At 36.2% G+C, this 17,842-nt stretch overlaps 1 protein-coding gene across 1 annotated transcript in view; it reads right to left on the reverse strand.

The window, feature by feature from the left end:
* Positions 1–17,842, reverse strand: part of ADGRV1 (adhesion G protein-coupled receptor V1) — a 516,573-nt gene that overhangs the window by 404,575 nt on the left and 94,156 nt on the right. Inside the window, exons 23-28 of the mRNA XM_045847901.1 lie at positions 13,951–14,127; positions 11,577–11,757; positions 10,444–10,646; positions 7,990–8,119; positions 5,019–5,102; positions 3,244–3,383 (exon numbers count right to left, since the gene is read on the reverse strand). Coding sequence (XP_045703857.1) covers positions 3,244–3,383; positions 5,019–5,102; positions 7,990–8,119; positions 10,444–10,646; positions 11,577–11,757; positions 13,951–14,127 — 915 coding nt within the window. The remainder of the gene's footprint in view (positions 1–3,243; positions 3,384–5,018; positions 5,103–7,989; positions 8,120–10,443; positions 10,647–11,576; positions 11,758–13,950; positions 14,128–17,842) is intronic.

A 17,842-nucleotide genomic window follows, 5' to 3' on the forward strand; every position in this document is an offset into this window, starting at 1 on the left:
ACACGGAACATTTTCAAAGATAGACCACATAAGATAGGACACAAAGATAGGACACAAAACAAGCCTCAACAATTTCAAGAAAATTGAAATCATACCAAGCATTTTCTCAGACCACAAGGGACTGAAGCTAGAAACCAACCCGAAGGAAAAAGACCCAAAACACTCAAAATCATGGAGATTAAATAGCATACTATTAAACAACGAATGGGTCAAGAATGATATTAGGGAAGAAATCAAAAGGTTTCTGGAAACAAATGAAAACGAACTCACAACAATCCAAAACTTATGGGACACAGCCAAGGCAGTCCTGAGAGGGAAGTTCATAGTGATACAGGCCCACCTAAAAAAGTTAGAAACATTCTAAACAAGTAACCTAACCCTACATCTACAAGAACTCGAGAAACAACAACAAAGACAGCCCAGAGCAAGCAGAAGGAAGGAAATAACCAAGATCAGAGCAGAATTAAATGACATAGAGACTAAAAGCACAATTCTAAGGATCAATGAATCCAAGAGCTGGTTCTTTGAAAAGATAAACAAAATCGACAATTTATCTAGAATTCATCTCAGATATTTCACGAAGAAACTTTTTTACTGACTTGTCCCCTAGAGCAAGGGACATAAAGGAAAGAATAAACAAATGGGACCTCATCAAAATTAAAAGCTTCTGCACAGCTAAAGAAAACAGTATCAAAATTAAAAGAGAACCAACTATATGGGAAAACATATTTGCCAATGATACCTCAGACAAGGGTTTAATTTCCAAAATATATAAAGAACTTACACAACTGCACTCTAAGACAAGGAATCCAATTCAAAAGTGGGCAAAGGACTTGAACAGACACTTCTCCAAGGAGGACATACAGAAAATCCAAAGACACATGAAACGATGTTCAATATTGCTAGCTATCAGAGAGATGCAAATTAAAAACACAATGAGATACCACTTCACACCAGTCAGAATGGCCATCATAAACAAAGCAACAAACAACAAGTGTTGGAGAGGTTGTGGAGAAAAGGGGTCCCTAGTGCACTGTTGGTGGGACTGCAGACTGGTACAACCACTATGGAAAGCAGTATGGAACTTCCTCAGAAAACTGAAAATGGATCTGCCTTTTGACCCTGTGATTCCACTGCTGGGACTCTATCCTAAGAACACTAAAACACCAATCCAAAAGAACCTGTGCATCCCAATGTTCATAGCAGCACAATTTACAATAGCTAGATGCTGGAAGCAACCTAGATACCCATCAGTAAATGAATGGATCAAAAAACTATGGTGCATTTACACAATGGAATTCTATGCAGCAGAAAGAAAGAAGGAGCTCCTACCCTTTGCAACAGCATGGATGGAGCTGGAAAACATTATGCTAAGCAAAACAAGCCAGGCAGTGAAAGACAAATACCATATGATCTCACCTTTAACAGGAACATAAACAACAAAACAAAGAAGCAAGCAAAATATAACCAAAGACACTGAAATAGAGGACAGGCTGACAGTGATCAGAGGGGAGAGTAGAGGGAATTTCAGGGGACATTGGGAAGGGTTCACGGGAACAAATTTAGAGGACACATGGTCAAAAACTAGGGGGAGGGTGGTAATGGGAGGGAAGTGGGGAGGGGTGGGAGGGGCGGCTGGACTGGGAGTAAAAAGGAGAAAACTGTATTTGAACAATGATTAAAATAAAATAAAAAGAACATACATAATAAAGCAAATGTAATTAAAACTGTATATTAAAGCACATTCATTAACATTTCTATATTGACTGCAACAAAGATGATGTATTTCATTGTAAAGAACAGATGAGTGATTTTTTAAATGAAAAGTCAGCTATGAAGCTCATTTTTAATAATAAATTACAATATTTCCTTCATCTTCCACATAATACAAAAAACAAACTCACCAAAAAATATATTTGACCCAAGGTCATATAAAATACATCTAAGAAGAAAGAAACAACTTTTTGTCAATATGTTAAGAATTAAAAGCTTTAAAAATGCTCCAAATAAGGTACAACTAAAAGTAATTTTTATTTATATTTAAAATACAAATGTCTCAAAATAAAACTTGAGGCAGACATTTTATAAAACTTGATCTTCTCCCATAATCTTTTTTAGTTTCTTTTCTTAAGTAATTAGTCATCTTTACTAAAGTTGTTCAATTTACTCCACAAGAGTTTACTGAAGATATGCCATAACAGTACAGGAGAGATATATTTTGAGTGATTTTTCTTCATTTGTATACAAAATAAAGAAGCTCAACAAGCTTCTAGCTGCTCTAAGCTATTTAACCACAGAAAAGTACTTAATTTTGACCTGGCTGGTGTGCCTCAGTGGACTGAGTGCCAGCCTGCAAACCAAAGGGTCTCTGGTTTGATTCCCAGTTAGGGCACATGCCTGGGTTGTAGGCCAGGTCCCCAGTTGGGGACACATAAGAGGCAACCACACACTGATGTTTCTCTCCCTCTTTCTCTCTCTCGCTTTCTCTAAAACTAAATAAATAATACTAAAAAAGAAGTATTTAAAAAAACAGAACAGTACTTAATTCCTACTAAAACAACATAGAGTAAACATACACAAACAAATACACATGCACACTATATAAAATAATTATTATTGCTGTTCACAAATATTTCAGATTTTCTTTCCTTCTGGGAGAGAGATAAAACAGGATTTTACTTCTCTACCCATTAACATTTTCATGGTCATGTGACTTGCTTTAGCCAAGGAGAAGTGGAAATGCTATGAATCACTTCCAGAAAAAAGCCGGGGGAGTCAATATGTAGTTCTTCTCATCCACATTTCCTCCTTCTTGAAGACAGAAGCACCTTTTGTGATACAATTTCTCTAATCCTTAGTCCCTAAGTGGTCGATGATTGCCAGTTTCAGTTGAATACATAGCACAAGTGGCATGCAGATCTTTGTTGCAGTAAACTAATGAGATTTTGGAGAAATTTGTTAGCACAGCCTATCTAAATTAACACAAAAATCTAGGTGATACAGCTCCATTACATTTCTTAGGAAGTCAGGAATCCTCAGATCCTAAAATGAAATTGTATGCAAAACTAAATACAAAGACAAATGTTAGATCACTATTTCATTGTCAATTTGTATTGTTTGTGCCACCAGGATCATTCATGTCACTTACATAGAAAAAAAATAATGCAAAGTACACCTTCATAACACAATACAAGTTTTAAAGGAAAAGAAAATGTCTGGGATTGCAGAACAAAATGTACTCACATTGAATGTAACAGTGCTGTATCCGTCTTCTGGCTCAGTTCCACTGACAAAGAGCGACTCAGGGCTAAATTCAAATACACCGTGAGCATGGTCCGAGGCCTCAATTGTCACTAGAATTTGGGAAGCCACTCCTAGACTGGCTGTATGAGTAAGTTCCAACAGATAGTAAGAAAATGTTAATCAGTAATTTACAAACCAAAGAAAAAGGCATGCAACAACCTTTTGAAAAGAGTTGTACCATTCATTGAGTACTTCTAATTTGCTTCAGAAAGAAAGGGAGACACAAATGGTTGCCACACACATTCATTCTTTTATGACCTTTCTTTATTTTGGCACCAACGTAACATACAAGTGCTGCCTAAGCATTTGCAGATGAATAAGGAAAACTTGTTTTTCTTTTCTTCTCTGTGAAAGAGAACATTCTTCCACACAGAGTATGTGAGGAAAGTCTCTCACGACCTTTAATGACCTTAAAAGAACATGAGCCAAATGACTCTTACCTTCATGAAACAGCAATTTCCCTATGATTTCTGTCAATCTACTGAAACAATTCTTGATTTCCAAAAGTGCATTAAGTTTAGGCCTATTTTTCTCATCATATTATGATATTCTAGATCTACCTCTTCTGGCCCCAAACAGTCCAATCCTATAGCTAAGAAGATATCAAAGTCTAAAGAAGTATTAATTGTTTTCCTGAGAAGTATGTTCAACTTTTATGTCATATTAATGGATGCAGACGAAAAAAATAAACCCAAAAGCAGTAAATTAAATACAAAGGTACATGATGTGCTAAGGGAAGATAGGAATGAAGGGGTGGGAACATGAGTTCTGACACTAACATATAATCCCTGACATTGTGAAAAAAAGAGCATTTGAGGATTGGAAAAAGATCTCCCTTAAGAAGAAGTACTCTATGATTTCTCTCCTAATATGAAAAAAAATATTTGAGGGAAAAAGCTGAATCATACTTGTACATAAATCTACTTCAAAAAGTATCATCTTTTCACTATTTCCTTCCATTAATCTGCAACTTATTCTCCCCATATATTTTCTTCTCAAATTCTGTTACCCATTTTTTAATTTTAATTTTTATTTAAAGGATTGTTTATTTTTTAAAGATTTTATTTTCTTATTTTTAGGAAGAAGGGAAGGGAGAGAGAAAGGAGGAGAGAAACACCAATGTATGGCTCCCTCTTGTGTACTCCCTCACTGGGGACCTGGCCTGCAACCCAGCCATTTGCCCTGGCTGAGAATTGAACCAGTGACCCTTTGGTTTGCAGGCCAGTTCTCAGTCCACAGAGCCACACCAGAGAGGGCATCCTGTTTAATTTGATTAAATGCTACATATAAAGATGCGTGGGTTTTTTTTTTGATAAAAAAGTGATGCATTTAACATGAATCAAAATGAAAATATAAATGTTCTATTTACCTCTTTAGTTATTCAAAACTTGGTAAAATGTTTTTTACTCATCACTTGTAAGTGATATTAAAGCAAAGCTTCCATTACAATTAGAATCAGGAAACTGCAGTAGATTGATACAGAGAGGAGGGTCTGAGCTTTGGAGGCAGGTAAAGACTTTATCAGACTTGATCACTTTCTAGCTGGATGACTATAACATGGGGCAAATAATATCTCATAAAGGTGCTATGATGGTTAATGAGATAAAATAAATAAAGGACCTGCACATAGTAAGTGTCAATAATTGGTTAGTACTTTCTTTAAAAAAGAAAAGTTAAAATGTGGAACAGTAAAGGGCCTTGAAACAGCTGCTTACCATGTCTGTGAATAGTTGGAAGGAAGAATTCCATGTCCCCATCACCACTACCACTGCCTTCAACCCTATAGAGTTCAGCAGTCACTTCACAAGGAGAAACACAGAGACGCAACCCACACAACACACATTGACACAATGAGAAAATTGAGAGCTCTTAAAACATATTCAATAAAGAAGAAAATGCAGTAATATTCACCCAATGATATGCATTCTTCCACAAAAGAAAAGATTCTTTTAAGTGGTAAAAGTATAAATTAGTTAAAGCCACAAATTTACAAATAATATCATTCAGAGCTTCAGGAAACACTCCATATAGGTTGTAATTGGTATTTCTCATTTCTGCCTATTTAATTTTAAACTTTCACTTACAGCAATGTAAATTGTTTTTAATATTTTAAATATTTAAAAAATATTTGTGTATATAAGTGGACACTTAGACCTATATGTTTATGACAATTACGTTACCACTCACAACAACCAATTCAAAATTAGGGAAATGCATCCAACATTTCTCTAGCCATATATATTCAAATTCCCACCATATTTACCATCCTCAGACTTGGTCACTGCTACCATACTAACACTTGGTCAGTGTTAGGTAACACTATAGAGTAGGCAAGCAGTCTAAAATTCTGCTTCAGCCCTGGCTGTGAGAGGTACCACCAGTTGCACACCCTTCAGCAAGTCACTAAGCCTCTTGGTACCTTCTTATTTTCTCACCTATAAAAGGTGCTGCTTTTTACAGAATTGATGTAAAGATAAAAAAAATAAAGTACCTTGGCCTTATATAAGGACTATAATTAAGAGAAAGTACCTTTACCTTTGCTTCCAATACACCTTATCCCCCAATCATTATCTTACCAAATGCTGGCAATGAAGACAGGAAGGGCAGCAATGATAGCAGCAGAGAAAAAGACAAGGAGGAGAAGCAAGGCCACACCCATATCTATGAACTTCTACAGGCATCCTCGACTGGCATGCTAGTTTAAGATCTGTCCTGCTCTTCTGTCCCCATCAATAGCACTGGGTTAAACCAGACACAAGAATTTTGGCACCCAAAATCTGAAATACTTTAGAAACTGAAGAGGCAAAATGGATTTCAGGGAATAGTCAATGCATGGCTTTGCCCCCATATTATCTATAAGTTGTTAGAAGAGTGAAGTTCAACACCAATGTTCTCTGGCTAGCATAAAACATCAATTCAGGTGTCTATCTTATGTGGAATCAGTTTTACAGACAAAACAGTATGAAATAAGGCCTACTTCCTTGACCCCCAGAACAATTTAGCTCTACAAGCTGTTCCACTTCTTAGGCAACCCCAGGCTCTGACTCACAGAGTGGAGGCCAGTGTCTCCATTCCTTTACCCACAATCCCAGCTTCCTTGGGTGGAGGAGGAATCAGATGCTCTGCCACTACTGCTTACTAAGAAATGACAACACTGGTTCTCAATGAGAATACAAGCCCAATCCATACACAGCAATGCATATCACAGGGATATGGAAAGAAATTTCTACATAAAATCACAAGTATTACTATGATCACAAATATTATATCTAAAGAATATTTGATATTCCTTATTAATCAATAGAAAATGATCACTGACATATTCTCAATTACGTAAGTATTTTTAACTATAGGTAATACAAAGAACAACTTTCAAATAATGTATAGTGCCCTTTGAGTAATGAAGTCCTGTCATGAAAACAATGATTTGGAGATCTGAGGACTCATCTGTAGAGGACGAGCAAAGCTGTTACCATTACAGGCTACCTTCCAAACAGGTCACCCAGGGCATTTTTACTGTTCACGCGGTGGACCACACTGTGGCACTGTTTAATCGTTTCCCTGGCTTGCCTGCCTTTGCTTTCACTGGGCTCTGGGAAAACAGGGAAGGGAACTGTGGGGAAATATTGCATACCTAACCCAAAGTCTCACTACATGCTAAAAAGACAGTATTTGTCCTGCCCAACCTCTCCCTTTGGATGACTTATACAGTACTATGACTTTTTTATCAAATATGAAGATAACAATAAGATAATAATGCCAGGTTATATAGTAGAAGAGACTGTCCTGATGAATATCATAACAACTCTCAATTTCTTGCATTTACAAAGGTTATATGGTACATATCACCCATATTCTGTAACAACCCAGTAGCACCTGATGATCAAACACATTAATCCTTCTGCAAAGAAACACACATAAATAGTTCATCTAAGTGGGGAAATAAAGATTATACTAGCCCCTTTTTGACATAGATGAGTTTTGCCACAAAATGAATTTTTGACTCCAAAAATCTTTGATAATCAGAGCTTTCTGAACACCACAATAGAAGATAAGGTACTGCTGACCTGTTTTATTGATAATCACCTCATAATAGATTACCTAGAAGGACTAGTTTTTACCTGCAAGACACCTAGAGGTGGCGCTAATGGCCTATTGTGAAAACTTTAAAAAGGATAAAAGGAGAGAGGTGATTTTAGGAGCATCAACTATGACCGACAACTACAGTTTGATGAGTCAGTACAATTACACTATTTCATTCTAAAAGCACATCTACTTTAGGAAAAGACCAAGTAGGTAATAAAAGGAGAATGAAACACTACAATATATGGTGTACTTATAATAAACATTAGAGATATTAATTCAGAATTTACCAAACCTCACAGCAAAAGCAGATGTAAACAAAACTATGAGTTTAATATTAACTTCTAAAGCTAGTATTATAAATTTATGTAGGGAGATGGAAATTTTCTTTTTACCAAGAAAAAGATCACCTACCAGAAATTATCTACCATATACATTAAACATTTATTAACATTCATGCTGTTCTTTACAAAAGTTAGTAATTCACTTATTTAAGAAAAAACAAGTTAATATTAATTCAAAGGAACACATTTGCTTAGAAGAATATATAACTGTGGTGAGTGGACAAGCAAATATTTGACATTTTTGAGTCACCAGTCTTACCTCCTCCCTCCAAGTTTAACAATTCAACTTTAAAAGATTTTTCCAATTCAGGAATAGAATTATCAGTGATGTTGATGGAAATGTATTTATATCTATCTCCTGGTTGAAATTCTAAGGTACCAGCAACACTCTGAAATGCAAATAAAAGATTTGCTCATTAGATTATATTCTGTATAAGATTTGTTCATTAGATTATATTCTGTATATGAAATTCTAAGGTACCAGCAACACTCTGAAATGCAAATAAAAGATTTGTTCATTAGATTATATTCTGAGAATGTTTACTATGCCCCAAATTATTTTAAATAACTTGAAAATAAGTAAAATATAAAATAGGAAATACTTAAGTGGATATGTATGGTGTTCAATATAAATTCCAAATAAGTATTCCCCAACTAAATAAAGTAGATTAATTTTTTATTTCTTATTTGCCTATTCATCAAAAATGTAGTCCAGGCAAGTGAGAAGTGTAAACAGGTGTCATCTACAAATTCCTACAGAATTAATTCAATGAGATTCATGAAATTCATCTCATGGAAACATATTTAAAACTACTCAAATTATAGCACTGAGCAATTTAAATATGCAGTACATAATAATAATGTCATTTCCATTCTGAGAATTTTTCCATGCAATAATAAATACCAGCCCATTGGACATTAAGTTTTCCCTGACTATACTTGAAACTGCAATTCATAATATAGATCTCCCATCAGAAAAGTTCACATACCACAAGAAAAATGAAAAGATATTTAAATTCAAAGACCTAAGGCCCTTTTGTCATGTTATTTCTTACACAAGCATTTTCCCCTTGACAGCATAAATATTAAAGCTGTTTAAATTTTTCTAATGTTAGCTTGTGTGTACAAATATATATCATCTTGTCAAGCAATTAATGATCTCCAAGCTAAAATGAGGAACCCAAGTACCAATTCACTTAATCACATACTTATTAACTTCTTTCAATATTTATCAAACAGATAGCATGTGCATGACACCATTTTTGATGCTTCAGATTCAGAAATAGCCAAGACAAATCTCTAGCCCCATCAAGAACATTCCAGAAGAAGTGTAAGTATGTAATACTATAATTCAAATAGAGTAACAACTGCTATAAAAGTCATAGTTAGCTTAAGAAGGAAGTGATTAACTTGGCCTGGAATATAGTCATCAGTGGAGTAATTCTACAAGTTTTAGCAACAAACATTTGACTGTCTTAGGAAACCATCTTCCTTGACCTTAGCAAAATCCTACACAATTGACCGCTTCCTCTTCTGAAAACCTGTTCTACTCTGGCATTCCATGATATCACACTCTCCTGTTTTTCCTACCTTTTCTGGCTCATTGTTTTTAGTGTTCTTTGCCAATTTTAACATTCCCCTGTGACCTCTAAAAACTGTTGTTTATCAGAGTTTCTCTAAATTCTCTCCCTAGACAAGACTATCATACTCTAGGCTTTTAATATCACTTATATGCTCCTAGCTCCCAAATTTCTATTTCTAACCTCTGATATCTAGACTTAAATATTAATATCTATCTTGAATGTTCTTATAATTTTGTAAGAATTTTTAATTCTGACCTTCCTTAAAATCTGTGCCTTAACCAGTCCTCTCCACAGCATGAAACGCTGGAGTAGCAGGCTGCTTTGGCAGAAACAGGGAGTCACTTCTCAGAACCATGCTGCCCTGCCCAGCAGTCATTACTGCTGTCTTACAGATAAGGAAAGTGAGGTTAGGAAAGACAAAAGACCAGTTTAAACACAGTTCTGTCCAATTCAAAATCCTAGGCTTTTTTTTTCTTTTTTTTTTCTTTGTTTTGTTTTGACAGTACCACATTGTTTCTCACTTGGAGAAAAAAAATAAAATTGAAAAGGCATGAATATATAATTTCTTTATAATTTTGTTTTTTTAAAGATTTTATTTATTTATATTTTTACAGAGGGGAAGGGAGGGAGAAAGAGAGAGAGAGAAACATCAATGTGTGGTTGCCTCTCACTTGGCCCCCACTGGGGACCTGGCCCGCAACCCAGGCATGTGCCCTGACTGGGAATCGAACCTGCGATGCTTTGTTTCGCAGCCTGAGCTCAATCCACTGAGCTACGCCAGCCAGGTATAACTTTGATTTTGTTTGATAGGCACAGACAAGAGGATTTAAAATGTATAATAAACATAATTTTAAACATATTTGATCAAGACCTGTAACATTAAAATAAACACAAGTGAAGCCTATGATAACTATTTAAGTATCAGGCTTCAAGGGATTGAAGTACTTTAATTTACATAAATTTAAAAGGCCATCAGAGCTTATTTTCCTTGTTTAGTATATCCCAGGTGCAGTCCCAAGTCCCTTCTAATACATCCCAGGTACAGTCCCAAGTCCCTTCCATTCATTCCTCCAAGAGGACTGTATGTTTTACAAGAGCAAACACCACTTCAGAAGGACTCACTGATTTACCTGGTAGTCCTCAGGACTGAATGCTGTCAGGGACACCGTTCTAAATTCCGCTGTAACCCTCCCCAGCAGTCCTTGTGCACGGACGACCAGTAACCTAACTTCTCCATCTTCCTCCTTCACAGTGACCTGTGGAACGGTGCTGGCAGGCAGCGTCATTGGGTCCTCAGGCTGAGGAGGCTGCCCCGTGGAGAACTGCAGCAAGCCTGGCAGATACAGAGAGAGGCAGGGCATCCTTGCCCCAATCTGTGGAAAGATTTCTTATTCATTTGAAACAGTCCTGCACAATTATTCTGAAAACCAGGATAAAATTCTGTGGGCTTTCATTTAGAAAGGACTTTATTGAAGGAGATTTAATTAACGTGGTTTTGACACAGAATACGCTTAGTTTTCAGAATATTAAAAATTAAAATGTTAACTTTTCTTGTCTCTATCCAAAGAAAGCTTAAAAAAAGAAATATCAATAAAAAGAATAGTGATGGGGATTTAAAGTACATATTATCAAACATTTACTCATACTTGGTTATCTAGAATTCATTCCTGAACTTAGGATATGCAACAAATTATTTTAAAAAATTTAACTATGAAAATCAAGAGTTGAAAACCTCCCACTTCTCCTATACAGACACTGTATTAGATGTTCTTGCTTAATTCCTATAAAAGAACTATTAGTTTTCAATGCAGAAAACAGTCTGGGTTTATTAGGACAAACATCTATAATAGTTCCCCAATTAAGAAAATTATAACTTTTCAGCATAAGCAAAAATATTAATATAAACATACAGTAATAACCCCACTTACTAAAGCTTAAAATATAAACTACAAAGTACTTAAGTTTTTACATATGACACTATGAAAATTTTCAAAATAAAATAATTTTGATAGCCATAAATAGAAATACTTTTATTCATTTTAAATAATTCTACATACACTTTTCAAAATACATTAAACTTCAGAAATTGATCTTTATATTTTCCTTCATAAACAATGTCCCTCAAAACAGCAGCTTAGAAGAGGGTCTGAAACAGTTATACTTTAATCATTTGCAAAAAAAAAAAAAATCCCTTAAGAAATTCTTCTCAAGACCAACTACACCCAGAGAAGAGAGGATTACTCTAGCAAAAGGGCTCAGTTACCATACGGATGGTCACTGGCTTTGATGGTGATATCTGTCGTTTCCTTCTCAGGATCTATGCTTGCACCACTGGTGGGAGTAGAACCTAACTTCCCATCTCCAGGAATTGCAGACACCAATGTCACATGGAAATACTCATTAAGCTCAGGAATGTCATCATCAAGAACATATATATTCAGAACCTATGGATATAAAAAGCCAGAGGCATTAAGCAGTGAGGCACATATAAATTATTTACCACTTCCTAGAAGAAACTAAAATAGCAATTAAATTATATTTAATTGAAGTTACTGTTTAACATGACTTATTTCTATGTAAACTTACACAGAGAAAAAGATCTGAGAAATTAATTCTTTAAATAATGGGTGCTAAGCAGTAACATTTTTGTATATTAATATCATACTATATGATATATTGGTATATCATACATTCTTTGTATCAAAGACAGTGGTAATACCAACCTCAGGGTATAGAGTTCCTAACTGAGGATTTGCATGTAATCTGATAGGATGCAGTAGGGCAGTCAGTGAGAAAGGGCAACAGACTCATGCCTAGATCCTGCCTAAGGAAAGCCTGACATACTTAGTCACCACATTTTAGAAAACAGATTCACAATGGGCCTTAGAAGTCTGGCCTAAGCAATACACCCCAAAAAAGTTATAAAAGGGAGTAGCAGTAACTCAGCCATGCTTCACAAAATTTAAGTCAATATTTGAAGTGAAAGAATAATTTTATCTTCCCTTTATTAGTTGAAAGAGGATGTTTTGACATCTACAATGTGACAGGGTTAGAAAGAGACCCGGTCCCTAAGGTACACAGTCTATTGCAGGAGAGAAATCTAGAGAAAAACCTTTAAAATGCAATGTAAACATGTCATAATAGCATTACGTACAAAGTTAACTGTGAAAGAAACAACCAACTCTACTTGGTAAAGGTTTGCAACAGACAACTTTGAAATGAGTCTTAATGAATACTATATAGTTGTACATAACGATGGGAAAAGATATTCCACAGAGAAGAAGTGACACTGGCAAAGGCACAGGGGCATGAAGGGACATGGCACATGGGCAACTGCAATTAGACCACTGAGGAATACAGAAAGATAAGGCGGGAGGGATAATCAGGGGTCAGCTCACAAAGACCATTTGTGCTATCATTTCAAAAAAAAATGGACTTCATTCCATAGTGAGAGGGAGGAAATTGAAGAATTCATAAAACAGGAGACTGAAAAAAAAAAAAGAATTCCATTTTAGAATAAGTACTGTTGCAGAACATAAATGAGCGGACACAGCAAGAAATGATGCAGGGGTTGAGTTAGGAAGTAACTGATGAGAAGTAATGAAGATTCCGAACTAGTGCTGTGACACTGAAGATGAAGAAAGACAGACAGGTTTGAGATTTGTCCTGGAGCTAGAAGATCCAGGCCTTGGTGACTCCGGTAGTGTCCGAAGTGAAGATAGGAATGTCTAAAGGATGACTTCCTGGTTTCTCCCAGAAACGAAGATAGAAACAACCTGAAAACTAACTCTGAATGCTATCTCCAAAACACTTTCATTATTAACCGTTTAATTTGTTCTTTTCTGTCCCCAAATTATGGAGATTTCATCACTCTTCTTTAGTTTTAACTCTTTAAATTTTAGGAACATTTAAAAATCTTCCCTCAATTTTATCTTTTTCATCCAATTAACTACCTTCTAAATCCCTGAAACATTCCTCAAAGATTACATCTGCAAGCTTGAAATTATTTTACTATTTATCCCTGATGACCTATGAGCTATTTCCTTTTTTTAATGAAAAATTATACTGAGATGAATAGTCCAACATGACAGACTAAAAGAATGTAAAAAAATTCTGATGTAGGAAGTCCCATCCCAATTTCTCTTACAAAAACAGTCACTTATTTCTGGAGCATCTATTTAGAAATGTGGTCATAGTTCATCAAATGTTTTTGGTAAAACTGGAGACCACTTGTACTTTCAAAAAAAGAGAAAAAATCTCATTTTTCCAAATATAAAAATAAAATGAGATTACAGGTATAAGAATTTTTCATTGCCTGACTGAAAAAATACCATTAAGAATTCTGCAGTTTTCCATTCTATCAGTAAAAACAGGAAACCCACAATAAAAAACCTCCAAGCCATATGATTTTTATTACATTGGGATTAAAAACAGATAAACCTATAACAAACATCATTTAAAATCCTTAGTTTTTCTTTTACACAAATAAATACAAAAATATGTTATACCATGACATATACTTAATCACCTGAATATTTTAAATTGCTTAAATATCAAGAAGCTGCAAACAAATTACAGAACAGATCAGAAAAAGCTTTACAGGAGGCTGTCAAAGGAACAAAGAAGGTAGGGTTTACCTCAGATCTCTGCCAAGGGAGGAATGTGATAGTGCCACTGGCATTAGCAAAATCATCAACAAGGTAATTAATGCCATCGGATTCGATCTGAGAGATGGTGTAAAAAACATGCACATAGTCCAGAGCTCCTCTGGTTCGCTCCACCACACACGAAATGGTGGATCCCTCCTCTGCAACCTGAAATTGAACATAAATTAATTATAATTATATACCGATTTAAATCAGTGATAAAATTACAACTGCGTGAAATCCTGTACTATAACCTTAATTCTGTAACTCTACCACTCTAAGGAGGCCTCTACATTTCTCCAGATATATTTCTGTCTGCTAAAAATAACATTTGAAACCATTCATTTTATCTCATTCTTTTACAGGGACAAATAAAGCAAAAAGAAGGAAAGTAAGTTAACTGTACATAAAATTCATTCATTGATACCTCCTGTGTGCCAGCCACTGTGTTAGATGCTATGGTTACAAAAGATTTTTTTAAAATAAAAGCACAGCTCTTTGTCTGGATAACTGTAAAGAAAAAGAAAAACTCAAATGTTATAATGAGTTCAGCAAAGTTAAAACAACCAGTGCAGAATTTACAGAGTAGGGGGTGAAACATGGCATGAGGGAGAACAGTTCAGCCTTGAACATAAGACATAATCAGGTAGATCTGATGAAGTCATCTTGAGGGCGGTATAAAGTGTCAAGTCCGGAGATTCTTGAGAAATGTCTGGTGGGGAGACAACAGGCCAATGAGGACATTTGTGCCATGTTTATATAGTTTGGATATATACATACTCGTCCCTCAAGTACCCACAGGGTATTGGCTCCAGGACCACCCACACCAGCACCAGATACCAAATCTGCAGATGTTCAAGTCCCTTGAATATAAATGATGTAGTATTTGCATATAACCTACACAAAGTTTCCCTCATACTTTAATCACCTCTAGGTTACTTATAATACCAAATTCAATATAAATATTATGTAAATAGTTTTTATACAGTATTGCTTAGGAAATAATAAGAAAAAAGTAGTCTGTACACGTTCAGTGCAGACACAACCATCATAGGACTCCCACAACTATGTACCACTACACAGTACATGTCAGCAACAACAGAACTTTTTTTCAAATATTTTCAATCTACATTTGGTGGAATCCAAGGATATAGAATCTGCAGGGATGGAGGGACAACTGTATTGTATGTTACACATTTGTGTGTGTGTGTTATATGTTATTTTATGTAGAAAACATTTTTATCTAAACACTTTAAGATAATGCTTAAAATTTTTTATGGAGCACAAAGTCATAATATCTTTTAGGATAAGGTCTTCATCCTCTTAAATTCTCAGTCTCTAGATTTAATTTTATTTTTAAGTGAGCAAACATAATTTATAAGAAAAAACTACAGCTGAATGAACAGAGCTCAAAATATAAATATTTACATAAAATGTTGTCATTTTTGATATCAATCAAAAGCACCTTCAATCAGCATTAGATAGAGCCATTCAGTACTGACATCAGGGTTAGTGAGGACAGACTTGAAAGCTGTCTGCAAATGGGCAATAGTCGAGTTACCGATGAGCATGGAAGCACCAGATGTACCAGTAAATCCTCTGAGTTTCACTGAGCATCAGTACTCTTACTCCAAAGTGTAGCAGCAACCCTGGTGCCTCACAGCAAAAAGATCAAGAACTCCTGGGGCAATGCTACAACTCTTTTGTCTGCCCGCTGGTCTACCTGCATGAGAAGCTCAGAACAATCAGATGGTTGTTCAGGACAGCCCTCAGTATGTCTGTCTCCTGGTAGATACCCCCAGACCCAACCAGAACCAGAACTTCTAATCCAGTGGAGCCTAAAGCAGAAGAGTGGGCACCACAAATTCTGGTAGTGGGGAATGAAGATGGAGCCAGTTTTACTTCCACCTCTGGCTTCCTGAGCCCATGTGGTCTAATTACTTGGGACACAGAACCATAATATGGCCACTGGATACACATAATGGAGACTGGAGGACAACACTCCAACCCAAGAAGGTGTTGTCCAAGCTGGCATCTTTGCTGTCTTTATCAGGCCAACAGTAAGGAGTTGCTGCACCCCTCTGGAGTAAAGGGGCTGACTGGGATCAATCTACCACTAAGTAGCTCATTGAAAAGTGCTTAGCTTTGGTCTTTGTCACATGCTGTTTGAAAATTCTCTCAGCAACAGTGGCTAGTTCAGTCTTAGGAAGAAGAACCTCCTGTTGTTAGGCCCCTACCAAGCCTTGATCCGTGCCATCACTATGAATGCCCCTGTGGTGAGGGAAGAGTATGGCTGACAGCCAATAGGTGCTTCATCCTAACTTCCTGGTTGCTGAGAGCCTTTGCTAAATGTTCCTCATACTTGGTAAACTTACTTGTCTCTAGTCTTAAGTCTACCAAGCCCTCAACCAATCCACTGTGTCATCAGCAGCTCAGGGATACATATATTTTCATACATCAGACCTTTCACATAAAACGAGTGTCTGAGTGGGCTGTTCAGAGCTCTGCCGTCACCCTTCAGAGCCACTGCTGAATGGTGCAGTAGAGTGGGCGGCCCACCTTCAGCAAGCACCAACACACAGGCCAAGTCAGCTAGACAGGCAGCTGGCCCTGAAGCAGGCTTGATTTTTCCACTTCCATCAGTTAGTCACAGGTTTGGGGGTAAAAGTCAAAAACTTTATTTTTAAATATGTCCAGTATGAAGTGTTTATTAAATATTCAAGAGATGCATCAATTAGGCAGCTGGAATTTTGGAGACAAGCCAGGACTGCCATTATAAATTTGAGAGGCAACAATATACAAATGGTATTTAAGTCCATATGCAAATGGTATATAAATACAGAATTATATAAATGGTATTTAAAGACTGGGTGAGATGACCCAGAAAGTAAGTGTAGATAGATGGAGAGAAGAAGACAGAGCACAATCAGTTCTGCTACAACACCTAACACTAGTTTTGAATCATGAAATTGTTCCACACTTTCACACAACGTGGATTCTACATTTGCTTATTTGTGATTTCATTCACAAGAAACATGGTGAACATTGTACCTGCTTGAAATAAGCCATGTAGGAATACACAACATGCATACACACAGGCACACACACACCCCAAACACCTACCAAATGCCTCAGTTCAACATGGGTGCTACCAGTCACACTTATCTGCATGTAATGTGACAACTTTCCCTCAAATTTCAGATAACTCTCCTCATATTACTTTATAATAATAGTGACAATTCCTCTGACACCTACTTCCACAAGCAAACTTAAACATTTTTCAAAGCACATGCCGTATTTATTGTAGTATTGAAGTATTGACATTTAGTGTGTAAAACTTTTAAACTTGGATCCCTTTCTTTTTACAGGTCACTGACCAAGTTTCTGAGTAGTGTTGTCATACCCAATCTTTCCCATAAGCTCTGTTTTTCAATACACAATCTGGCATAGCGCAGTGATTTCAGGAACCTACCTTTCATACTATGGCAGAACACAGTGTTCTGAAGGGTGGGGCCCTCCAGTCCTAAGAGGCTGAAGATAAGAGAAAGCAGCAGAGTCCCAGGTGCTCAATAGACAGCATCTAACTTAATTTCCCCCTAGGCATGTACATCAGCATTTTCATCATAGCCAATTGGTACACAGACAAATGTGTGGGGGAAAGAGCATGACTTTAACCTCAAACACTGCTGAACTTCTCCCCTCTACCACTTACCAAGGTTTCTCAGTCTCAGGGAGCTCTTCTTAAATTGCAGGTTATAATGTCTCATGGATTTTGGTGGAGACTAAACAAGTGCCTTACATAGTGCTTAGTAATATAGTAAATGCTAAAAATGTATGTCTTCCTTTTAAAACACAGACACACATACCCAACAATAAAAGAAGT

This window comes from Phyllostomus hastatus, unplaced genomic scaffold (genome assembly GCF_019186645.2).
Source record: "Phyllostomus hastatus isolate PE091 unplaced genomic scaffold, TTU_PhHast_1.1 phas_contig_58, whole genome shotgun sequence".
Lineage (NCBI taxonomy): Eukaryota > Metazoa > Chordata > Mammalia > Chiroptera > Phyllostomidae > Phyllostomus > Phyllostomus hastatus.